The sequence below is a fragment of the Trichomycterus rosablanca genome, chromosome 13 (genome assembly GCF_030014385.1).
Source record: "Trichomycterus rosablanca isolate fTriRos1 chromosome 13, fTriRos1.hap1, whole genome shotgun sequence".
NCBI lineage: Eukaryota > Metazoa > Chordata > Actinopteri > Siluriformes > Trichomycteridae > Trichomycterus > Trichomycterus rosablanca.
In genome coordinates this window covers 21,196,893-21,209,613 of record NC_086000.1, presented here as the reverse complement: position 1 = coordinate 21,209,613, position 12,721 = coordinate 21,196,893, and the positions used below count along the sequence as shown (strand labels likewise).

General features: G+C 40.5%; 1 protein-coding gene across 1 annotated transcript in view; it reads left to right on the top strand.

Annotated features, from left to right (window-relative positions):
• The window catches only part of mipol1 (mirror-image polydactyly 1), an 80,761-nt gene that overhangs the window by 63,548 nt on the left and 4,492 nt on the right, over positions 1–12,721 (top strand). The window contains exon 14 of the mRNA XM_063007945.1: positions 7,940–8,143. Coding sequence (XP_062864015.1) covers positions 7,940–8,143 — 204 coding nt within the window. The remainder of the gene's footprint in view (positions 1–7,939; positions 8,144–12,721) is intronic.

Sequence of the window (12,721 nt, the reverse complement as noted above, 5' to 3'; positions counted from 1 at the left end):
CCTTTCTTACTTATTAATTTCCTATGTAGCAATACTACATTACCCAAACATTCTATTTTTATCACAGCCATAGACTGCATAGTACATCTGTTGCTCTGTACACCATGTCAAAACCTTCTACCCCCATACATCAATTGAAAGTAACCCCATAGAACACCCACTGACCGTATATTACTTGATAGCTGGATCATCGCAGGATAATGATACAGTGTATCAGAAAAGTGAGTACACCCCTCACATTTCTGCAAATATTTCATTATATCTTTTCATGGGACAACACTATAGACATGAAACTTGGATATAACTTAGAGTAGTCAGTGTACAGCTTGTATAGCAGTGTAGATTTACTGTCTTCTGAAAATAACTCAACACACAGCCATTAATGTCTAAATAGCTGGCAACATAAGTGAGTACACCCCACAGTGAACATGTCCAAATTGTGTCCAAATGTGTCGTTGTCCCTCCCTGGTGTCATGTGTCAAGGTCCCAGGTGTAAATGGGGAGCAGGGCTGTTAAATTTGGTGTTTTGGGTACAATTCTCTCATACTGGCCACTGGATATTCAACATGGCACCTCATGGCAAAGAACTCTCTGAGGATGTGAGAAATAGAATTGTTGCTCTCCACAAAGATGGCCTAGGCTATAAGAAGATTGCTAACACCCTGAAACTGAGCTACAGCATGGTGGCCAAGGTCATACAGCGGTTTTCCAGGACAGGTTCCACTCGGAACAGGCTTCGCCAGGGTCGACCAAAGAAGTTGAGTCCACGTGTTCGGCGTCATATCCAGAGGTTGGCTTTAAAAAATAGACACATGAGTGCTGCCAGCATTGCTGCAGAGGTTGAAGACGTGGGAGGTCAGCCTGTCAGTGCTCAGACTGCACACTGCATCAACTTGGTCTGCATGGTCGTCATCCCAGAAGGAAGCTGACGCACAAGAAAGCCCACAAACAGTTTGCTGAAGACAAGCAGTCCAAGAACATGGATTACTGGAATGCCCTGTGGTCTGACGAGACCAAGATAAACTTGTTTGGCTCAGATGGTGTCCAGCATGTGTGGCGGCGCCCTGGTGAGAAGTACCAAGACAACTGTATCTTGCCTACAGTCAAGCATGGTGGTGGTAGCATCATGGTCTTGGGCTGCATGAGTGTTGCTGGCACTGGGGAGCTGCAGTTCATTGAGGGAAACATGAATTCCAACATGTACTGTGACATTCTGAAACAGAGCATGATCCCCTCCCTTCTAAAACTGGGCCTCATGGCAGTTTTCCAACAGGATAACGACCCCAAACACAACCTCCAAGATGACAACTGCCTTGCTGAGGAAGCTGAAGGTAAAGGTGATGGACTAAACCCAATTGAGCACCTGTGGCGCATCCTCAAGTGGAAGGTGGAGGAGTTCAAGGTGTCTAACATCCACCAGCTCCGTGATGTCATCATGGAGGAGTGGAAGAGGATTCCAGTAGCAACCTGTGCAGCTCTGGTGAATTCCATGCCCAGGAGGGTTAAGGCAGTGCTGGATAATAATGGTGGTCACACAAAATATTGACACTTTGGGCACAATTTGGACATGTTCACTGTGGGGTGTACTCACTTATGTTGCCAGCCATTTAGACATTAATGGCTGTGTGTTGAGTTATTTTCAGAAGACAGTAAATCTACACTGCTATACAAGTTGTACACTGACTACTCTAAGTTATATCCAAGTTTTAGTTCTATAGTGTTGTCCCATGAAAAGATATAATAAAATAATGTGAGGGGTGTACTCACTTTTGTGATACACTGTATGTAAGTGTGTTGTAATAAAAATGTGAGGTGCAACATTTTTGAATACTTACTGGCTCCTTTATTATGAATAAATACCCTGTCAACACCCATTGTTTCACAATCACTTATATCACTACAACAGACAGCACAGTGTCATTACCTTGTGAGTATCATTGCAGTGCTGAGAGTGGTCAAACACCCAAATTTTATCTGGCCACTGAGGTTCTTCTGGGTCTCTTTCAGTTGATGGATGGTGTAGAGAGGGGTGACAAAATGTACAGAGCACATAAAGGCCATTCTCTGGATTAAAATTATTATATATTATTATATATAACTAAAACTACATTTATTACAAAAATTGAAATATCTGATACATTTTATAATTTATTTATAAATTTTTTACAATAAATATATAAATCTATAAATTCTATACAAAATTTCAAAGCCACTATGTATGTTAAAATTATATATATATATATATATATATATATATATATATATATATACAGTGTATCACAAAAGTGAGTACACCCCTCACATTTCTGCAGATATTTAAGTATATCTTTTCATGGGACAACACTGACAAAATGACACTTTGACACAATGAAAAGTAGTCTGTGTGCTGCTTATATAACAGTGTAAATTTATTCTTTCCTCAAAATAACTCAATATTCAGCCATTAATGTCTAAACCACCGGCAACAAAAGTGAGTACACCCCTTAGTGAAAGTTCCTGGTGTGTCAATATTTTGTGTGGCCACCATTATTTCCCAGAACTGCCTTAACTCTCCTGGGCATGGAGTTTACCAGAGCTTCACAGGTTGCCACTGGAATGCTTTTCCACTCCTCCATGACGACATCAAGGAGCTGGCGGATATTCGAGACTTTGCGCTCCTCCACCTTCCGCTTGAGGATGCCCCAAAGATGTTCTATTGGGTTTAGGTCTGGAGACATGCTTGGCCAGTCCATCACCTTTACCCTCAGCCTCTTCAATAAAGCAGTGGTCGTCTTAGAGGTGTGTTTGGGGTCATTATCATGCTGGAACACTGCCCTGCGACCCAGTTTCCGGAGGGAGGGGATCATGCTCTGCTTCAGTATTTCACAATACATATTGGAGTTCATGTGTCCCTCAATGAAATGTAACTCCCCAACACCTGCTGCACTCATGCAGCCCCAGACCATGGCATTCCCACCACCATGCTTGACTGTAGGCATGGCACACTTATCTTTGTACTCCTCACCTGATTGCCGCCACACATGCTTGAGACCATCTGAACCAAACAAATTAATCTTGGTCTCATCAGACCATAGGACATGGTTCCAGTAATCCATGTCCTTTGTTGACATGTCTTCAGCAAACTGTTTGCAGGCTTTCTTGTGTAGAGACTTCAGAAGAGGCTTCCTTCTGGGGTGACAGCCATGCAGACTAATTTGATGTAATGTGCGGCGTATGGTCTGAGCACTGACAGGCTGACCCCCCACCTTTTCAATCTCTGCAGCAATGCTGACAGCACTCCTGCGCCTATCTTTCAAAGACAGCAGTTGGATGTGACGCTGAGCACGTGCACTCAGCTTCTTTGGACGTCTGTTCTGTTCTGAGTGGACCCTGCTCTTTTAAAACGCTGGATGATCTTGGCCACTGTGCTGCAGCTCAGTTTCAGGGTGTTGGCAATCTTCTTGTAGCCTTGGCCATCTTCATGTAGCGCAACAATTCGTCTTTTAAGATCCTCAGAGAGTTCTTTGCCATGAGGTGCCATGTTGGAACTTTCAGTGACCAGTATGAGAGAGTGTGAGAGCTGTACTACTAAATTGAACACACCTGCTCCCTATGCACACCTGAGACCTAGTAACACTAACGAGTCACATGACATTTTGGAGGTAAAATGACAAGCAGTGCTCAATTTGGACATTTAGGGGTGTAGTCTCTTAGGGGTGTACTCACTTTTGTTGCCGGTGGTTTAGACATTAATGGCTGTATATTGAGTTATTTTGAGGAAAGAATAAATTTACACTGTTATATAAGCTGCACACAGACTACTTTTCATTGTGTCAAAGTGTCATTTTGTCAGTGTTGTCCCATGAAAAGATATACTTAAATATCTGCAGAAATGTGAGGGGTGTACTCACTTTTGTGATACACTGTATATATATATACAGTGTATCACAAAAGTGAGTACACCCCTCACATTTCTGCAAATATTTTATTATATCTTTTCATGGGACAACACTATAGAAATAAAACTTGGATATAACTTAGAGTAGTCAGTGTACAACTTGTATAGCAGTGTAGATTTACTGTCTTCTGAAAATAACTCAACACACAGCCATTAATGTCTAAATGGCTGGCAACATAAGTGAGTACACCCCACAGTGAACATGTCCAAATTGTGCCCAAAGTGTCAATATTTTGTGTGACCACCATTATTATCCAGCACTGCCTTAACCCTCCTGGGCATGGAATTCACCAGAGCTGCACAGGTTGCTACTGGAATCCTCTTCCACTCCTCCATGATGACATCACGGAGCTGGTGGATGTTAGACACCTTGAACTCCTCCACCTTCCACTTGAGGATGCGCCACAGGTGCTCAATTGGGTTTAGTCCATCACCTTTACCTTCAGCTTCCTCAGCAAGGCAGTTGTCATCTTGGAGGTTGTGTTTGGGGTCGTTATCCTGTTGGAAAACTGCCATGAGGCCCAGTTTTTGAAGGGAGGGGATCATGCTCTGTTTCAGAATGTCACAGTACATGTTGGAATTCATGTTTCCCTCAATGAACTTCAGCTCCCCAGTGCCAGCAACACTCATGCAGCCCAAGACCATGATGCTACCACCACCATGCTTGACTGTAGGCAAGATACAGTTGTCTTGGTACTTCTCACCAGGGCGCCGCCACACATGCTGGACACCATCTGAGCCAAACAAGTTTATCTTGGTCTCGTCAGACCACAGGGCATTCCAGTAACCCATGTTCTTGGACTGCTTGTCTTCAGCAAACTGTTTGCGGGCTTTCTTGTGCGTCAGCTTCCTTCTGGGATGACGACCATGCAGACCGAGTTGATGCAGTGTGCGGCGTATGGTCTGAGCACTGACAGGCTGACCTCCCACGTCTTCAACCTCTGCAGCAATGCTGGCAGCACTCATGTGTCTATTTTTTAAAGCCAACCTCTGGATATGACGCCGAACACGTGGACTCAACTTCTTTGGTCGACCCTGGCGAAGCCTGTTCCGAGTGGAACCTGTCCTGGAAAACCGCTGTATGACCTTGGCCACCATGCTGTAGCTCAGTTTCAGGGTGTTAGCAATCTTCTTATAGCCCAGGCCATCTTTGTGGAGAGCAACAATTCTATTTCTCACATCCTCAGAGAGTTCTTTGCCATGAGGTGCCATGTTGATTATCCAGTGGTCAGTATGAGAGAATTGTACCCAAAACACCAAATTTAACAGCCCTGCTCCCCATTTACACCTGGGACCTTGACACATGACACCAGGGAGGGACAACGACACATTTGGGCACAATTTGGACATGTTCACTGTGGGGTGTACTCACTTATGTTGCCAGCTATTTAGACATTAATGGCTGTGTGTTGAGTTATTTTCAGAAGACAGTAAATCTACACTGCTATACAAGCTGTACACTGACTACTCTAAGTTATATCCAAGTTTCATGTCTATAGTGTTGTCCCATGAAAAGATATAATGAAATATTTGCAGAAATGTGAGGGGTGTACTCACTTTTGTGATACACTGTATATCAAAGTCTGGAAATTACCTGGATATTTGCTTAATAATGTGCAGTGCAGCTTCTCTGCTCTTGTGTATACAGTGTATGCAGTGTAAACTGTTTGTAGTTTACTCATGCTGCCGGGCTTTCTCCTACTAAATTACTGTCTTGGGACTATTTAAGTTTATTTAATTAATTATGTATAATGGCCTTTTACAAAACATTTAAAAAGGCGCTTGAGAAGGTGAGAGGAATGGGTAAAGTGTTCATGTGTGTGTGTTGGGGGGGGGGGGGGGGGGGGGGTGTAAAAGATAAAATAATCCATAGTAGGCATTGCTCTTCTGCCCTTGTTTGTCACTGTCACTGGACCTTCGTACCCAATATGTTTGCATTTAATTAAACAAAGCACACAACTTTACATCACTTTCTTGGCTATCAATATCACATGAGAATTGATTGTGCTTTCCAAAAAGGAAAGGAAAAGCATGACATGGACACCTCACTGAAACTAATTAGAAGGATAAGAGGACAGAATGAGTAAAATGATGTTAAGGCATAAACACACACAATGTCCGAGACACAGATCAGTGACAATCAATCTAGCTTGATCGTTGTGGAAAACCACAATGGCCCTCCTCTGTAGGCAAGGCAAAAAAGAGCTTTAGGTAGTATTGTTACCTCATTGTGTCTCATTATTAGGCGTATTGAATAACTAGTGATCCTGTTTGTGGTGATTGCTCCACCTGGCCTGGTTATTAATGACATCTACTATATCATGAAAGACCTTAAACAGACAGATGTTATTGAGATGCATGACTTGAAAGCAGCATGCTTCCTCCCTATTATTTAATACATGATCCATGTCTTTATATTACTGTATATACTGATTTCACAATTAATATATATATATTTTTTTCAGTTTTATACAAGTTACTCCTCTGAAACCTGACCTTTTTGTGTTTTTGTTTTGTTTTTAACCATGGTGATGATTGGTGCCATTTATTACTTGGATCAGGTAACTCGTCCAAATGTTTAGCTGTATTATTGGTTTTAAGGACAAAGGATATTGCTATCCTTTTACCCTGTAGTGAACTGTCATATTAGGTGTGTTGATTTTTTCATCTTTCCCTTTCCCTTATTACCCAGTATTCTTCTGTCCGTCTCACTGAAAAACACTTGTGTAATACCATAATGCATTTCACTGCCAATCTGCTGCATTATTAGCCCTGATATTGTCTCAAGTCATGACCTTTCATTTTAATATCAGCTGTGTCTGATGGAGCAGAGTGTTTATACAGAGGTACTGTTTCTCACCTGCAGGTAAACTTGGAGCATGCTTTTATTTTATGGGTCAAATTATGTGTTTGTGTAAGAAACTTGGCCACTGTTATTTTTTGTCAATGTGCTGTAGAAGCAGTAGTTATAGTTTTTGTCATTTTAATAAAGATTTATGTGAACCATGCTTTGATCAAAACAGATTTTAGCCAAACTTAGAAGTATTGTAGAGAAACAAAGCTGTAAGACTACAAACATTTTTCTAAAGACATACATTTTCATTAGTTTGCAAGAAAACAGTCACTTCTGTTGTGACTCTTCCTAAAAGTGGGCATCCTGCAAAGATAGTAGTCAGAACACCATGTGCAATGTTGAAAAAAGTTAAAAATATACCCTGATAGTAACAATAAAATAAACTCTAGAACTTGCTTAAGTCACTGTTTATTTGCCCAATAAGTAAAACACTAATCTAAAATCTTAATAAAATGGAACCATGAGTTAAATCACTCTTTTTTTCAAAGAATAACATTTTATTTACTGCATGTGTGTACTAAAACACTGTTGATACCTTTTAGCAGTAATTAAGTACAAAGGCACAGCACACTTAAATCAGAATCTTATTACAGGTGTAAAACATGGTGGAGGAAGCTTTTTGATTTAGTGCTGCTTTGCTGCCTATGGTCCAGGCAGCTTGTAAAAAAAAAAAAAAAAAAAAAAAAACCGGTAAAGGAGAAATAAAATTGTCAGGACAGACGTCACATACAGCATAATGAAAAAGCCCCAAAACGAAAGTGTATTAAAATAAATTTGTGTCTTAGAGTGTTCAAGTCATAATTCAGACCTAAGCAAGTAGTGGGTTGTTTATGTAAATATATATGTGCAATTCTTTTCAGCAGCAAAAAGAACCTTTTTGCTTTATCAGCAATAACAAGGGTCTATGCACTTTTTAAAGCCTGGATAGTTTGCCTATTATTTTGCTATATGGGTTCTCACATTTTGTGCAACCGTATCATTTCCAATCTATACTCAAAAGTCTTTATCACATGTACAGCAGACTCTATTATTTTTGTAGCACAGTGTTCGATAATTGGCTTGATAACATTATATTGAGTTGAGTTTATAAGGCACAGCATTTGTAGCATTATTTGCATGTATGCAATAATCCCTTTTCATTGTTTTAGTGCACAGCAAAACCAGGCAGATAAGTCTTACATAAAAGAGACGTCCATCTCATCTTCTTCCACCTGTGTTAAAGACATTACCACAGCCCCAAACCAGAGTCTGCACAGCCGTGTGCAACAACTAACCTCAGAGCTGCAGACCACTCAGAATCAACTTCGTCTGGCCCTGGAGTCTGAATCAGAGGCTCGTGAAAAGATGCAGAAGTAAGTACAAATTAGTGATCGTAGTTTTAAAAAACAATCAGTATATAAGCTGGTATTATTACATATTACCTTTCCATTTTAAAGCCTCACTCTTATTATTTTATAAATACAGTGTATCACAAAAGTGAGTACACCCCTCACATTTCTGCAGATATTTAAGTATATCTTTTCATGGGACAACACTGACAAAATGACACTTTGACACAATGAAAAGTAGTCTGTGTGCAGCTTATATAAGAGTGTAAATTTATTCTTTTCTCAAAATAACTCAATATACAGCCATTAATGTCTAAACCACCGGCAACAAAAGTGAGTACACCCCTAAGAGACTACACCCCTAAATGTCCAAATTGAGCACTGCTTGTCATTTTCCCTCCAAAATGTCATGTGATTTGTTAGTGTTACTAGGTCTCAGGTGTGCATAGGGAGCAGGTGTGTTCAATTTAGTAGTACAGCTCTCACACTCTCTCATACTGGTCACTGAAAGTTCCAACATGGCACCTCATGGCAAAGAACTCTCTGAGGATCTTAAAAGACGAATTGTTGCGCTACATGAAGATGGCCAAGGCTACAAGAAGATTGCCAACACCCTGAAACTGAGCTGCAGCACAGTGGCCAAGATCATCCAGCGTTTTAAAAGAGCAGGGTCCACTCAGAACAGACCTCGTGTTGGTCGTCCAAAGAAGCTGAGTGCACGTGCTCAGCGTCACATCCAACTGCTGTCTTTGAAAGATAGGCGCAGGAGTGCTGTCAGCATTGCTGCAGAGATTGAAAAGGTGGGGGGTCAGCCTGTCAGTGCTCAGACCATACGCCGCACACTACATCAAATTGGTCTGCATGGCTGTCACCCCAGAAGGAAGCCTCTTCTGAAGTCTCTACACAAGAAAGCCCGCAAACAGTTTGCTGAAGACGTCAACAAAGGACATGGATTACTGGAACCATGTCCTATGGTCTGATGAGACCAAGATTAATTTGTTTGGTTCAGATGGTCTCAAGCATGTGTGGCAGCAATCAGGTGAGGAGTACAAAGATAAGTGTGTCATGCCTACAGTCAAGCATGGTGGTGGGAATGCCATGGTCTGGGGCTGCATGAGTGCAGCAGGTGTTGGGGAGTTACATTTCATTGAGGGACACATGAACTCCAATATGTACTGTGAAATACTGAAGCAGAGCATGATCCCCTCCCTCCGGAAACTGGGTCGCAGGGCAGTGTTCCAGCATGATAATGACCCCAAACACACCTCTAAGACGACCACTGCTTTATTGAAGAGGCTGAGGGTAAAGGTGATGGACTGGCCAAGCATGTCTCCAGACCTAAACCCAATAGAACATCTTTGGGGCATCCTCAAGTGGAAGGTGGAGGAGCGCAAAGTCTCGAATATCCGCCAGCTCCGTGATGTCGTCATGGAGGAGTGGAAAAGCATTCCAGTGGCAACCTGTGAAGCTCTGGTAAACTCCATGCCCAGGAGAGTTAAGGCAGTTCTGGGAAATAATGGTGGCCACACAAAATATTGACACTTCAGGAACTTTCACTAAGGGGTGTACTCACTTTTGTTGCCGGTGGTTTAGACATTAATGGCTGTATATTGAGTTATTTTGAGGGAAGAATAAATTTACACTGTTATATAAGCTGCACACAGACTACTTTTCATTGTGTCAAAGTGTCATTTTGTCAGTGTTGTCCCATGAAAAGATATACTTAAATATCTGCAGAAATGTAAGGGGTGTACTCACTTTTGTGATACACTGTATGTGTAAATTAATTTTAGAGTTAGATATACACTGCATAACCAGATGGATGTGGACCCACACATCATGGGCATTAATATGGAATTGCTCTTCGTGTATTACTACTAACAACCTATCACAGTCTGCATTTTAGTACATCCCGAATGTGTTGGATAAGGGTTATGGTGGTCTTTGTGCAGGCCATTCAAAATCATCCTAACCAAATTAGTACAAGAAAATCCTCCTTGAACTCTTTCCACAAGGTTAGAAGTACACAATTTTCTAGAATGTAATTTCATGCTATTTTATTTCGGAGGGGAAAAGCCCACACAATCACCAGCTCCACCCTTTAAACTATTCATTTAAGCAGGTGGCATTCTCCTGGCATCTGCTGAACACAGACATGTCTGTCAGATTACCAGATGGTAAAGCATACTTCATCATTTAAAAGAATGTGTTTTCATTGCTCAAAATGTCAGCGGTCCAGACTACCTGTCAGAAGGTTGACGGTTCAAGCCCCACAGAAACCCCCCAGTGGAAGAAATTCTAGAAATGTACCGGTTGGAAAGGTGTCAACCTTTGATGGTGCCATATTAAAGGCCACTATGCCTTTTTTGTACATCCCATTTTACTGCCAGTGGCTGGTCTGTGGAATTTGCACATATGCTTGGCTGTGTAGTTTTTATTTAAAAAAATACTTCACTTAGATTTTAATTTAACAGGTTATTTTTAATTATATTTTAAGGTAATTAGTGTAAATCAGCTTTATTTGGTTACATATTGTTTAGTACTTTTCATTGTTGTTAAATACATTATATCATTTATTATAAAACAGTAAATCCCATTATACACTACATTTTGCAGTGCATTTTAATGACTTGCAGTACTCTTGTGGTTCCACCTGACAATGGCTAGCTAGCTGCTGCGGGTTTGTCTCAGTGCGTGTCTTTTTCTCTCACGCCTCTCTCTCACATCAGGACACCCCGCAAAAAGCAAACACGGCTTGGCCTGCTGATCTATTTACACGATGAATTAACAAACTGGGGGGTGGGGATGCAGAGCTGAGGGGTGCTCAAAACCCTGAGAGAACCCCCATCACCCAGCATCAGCATGAGAAGCCTGAAAAAGAGGGAACTTTACTGGTGTGTTTAAACAGTGGGGCCTGAAACTTCTTTTTTTTTTCTGTGGCGACATCACTCACATTCTGCTCACTAATGTGGGACTTTAGACCGCTGATGCACTTCATCCCGCCCACCCTTAATGTCCTGTTTTATCTCGTGCTCTGCCAGCTCCCTGTGCCATGGTAACTTAAAAATGGTTAAAAGAAATTATATTCATATTATGATTTATAATGTTACCAATCCACTTTCCTTCTGAATGTGGTATTACTTGTGAGACTTAGCTGAACTAAATATAGGGATATCATTTCAATATTTAATGTATTGCCCACCCTTGATATAAAAGATTGCTGAAAGTGCTTAAAATAATTAAAATCATCATCTTTATTTAGCAAAAAAATTTACGTTTTGGTTTCCACAAATACAGTTTCAGTGCTTGCTATTAAATTGGCAATATGTAATATCATTTTATTAACATTATTTAACAACATGTTTAATTATGTTACTAATTGCTGAATTTTATTCTTTATTATTCTGTTAAATATTTTGGGTGCAGTCTATTCAAGACAATTAAACTACTTACCAATATTTATATTAAAGATTCAGCTAAAGATCCCCTGAATTACTTTTTAGAGTGTAGTGCAGTGCTATAGGCTATATTTTGTAGCACTATTATTGCATATTAGCTTAACTGCATTTCTTAGTAACAAGTTGTAATGTTGCTTTAAACAGACTATTTAAGTGGTGGCTAGTTATTGAATAATTTATGGCCAACAAACCATTCAAACCATACTGGAGTGTTGTCATTTAAAACAGTGGTCTATGTAAATAAGTACTCTCATAGCAGGACAGGTTAAACTGTAGTTATTAAAACTGTTTTAAATAGACTCATGATTAAAGTTCTTCAGTAGCATTAGTTTGCATGTTTTTTTATTCTCACTTTATGGGGTTTACATTCCTTACATATAAATATTTCAAGAAATTTACCTAGCCTTAATAACTAACATTATCATTTAAAAACTGTTATGTGAATAAAAAGTAAAATTTTAATGGACTATAATAAAAAAAAAAAAAAAAATTCATACATAACTTATAACTAAGTACACATAAGTCCAGAGTACTGAGACTAATTTTATTATTAGGTTTTGAATGACAGATTATTAGGGATCTTTCTTTGGGAGCGAATTTTACTTTTGACTTGCTATTTTTCTTTTAACAGTGCTTACAGTGTGAGTGCTTGAGCCACTTGTTTGCATTAACACACTGATTTAAAAGCATGACCCAGCCATGTCCACAGTGCAAGGTTCAGCAATGTGTGAATCACAGTTACTGCTGTAAGAGAAACATCTGTCTCACCAGTGCACTGTGCCATTTTACTAAAACAAGTGAGTTCCTCACATTCTCAGAATCACTGTGTTATTTGTTTCCCTCAAGTCTGAATCAGTGCCAAGCTCTGAGTCGAAGCCGTCTTAGTGCCAGAGGCTATGTGTTACCTGCACAAAGGAACCACGATTTGTGGCCAAAAAAGGGGCCTAACAGTGATGGAAAGGGGCTATAGGGGTATTACAGGATAGATGTGAGAGGGACAGCGAGACAGACAGGGTACAGGGTAGACAGTGGCTCAGGTTGTATGAAGTATAAACTACTCACACCTGAATGCTAGCTGACATGCAGATGGATATGCCACGGCCACTGGAGTCCTGGTGGCTGAAGGAAGCAGCTCTGACGTGGG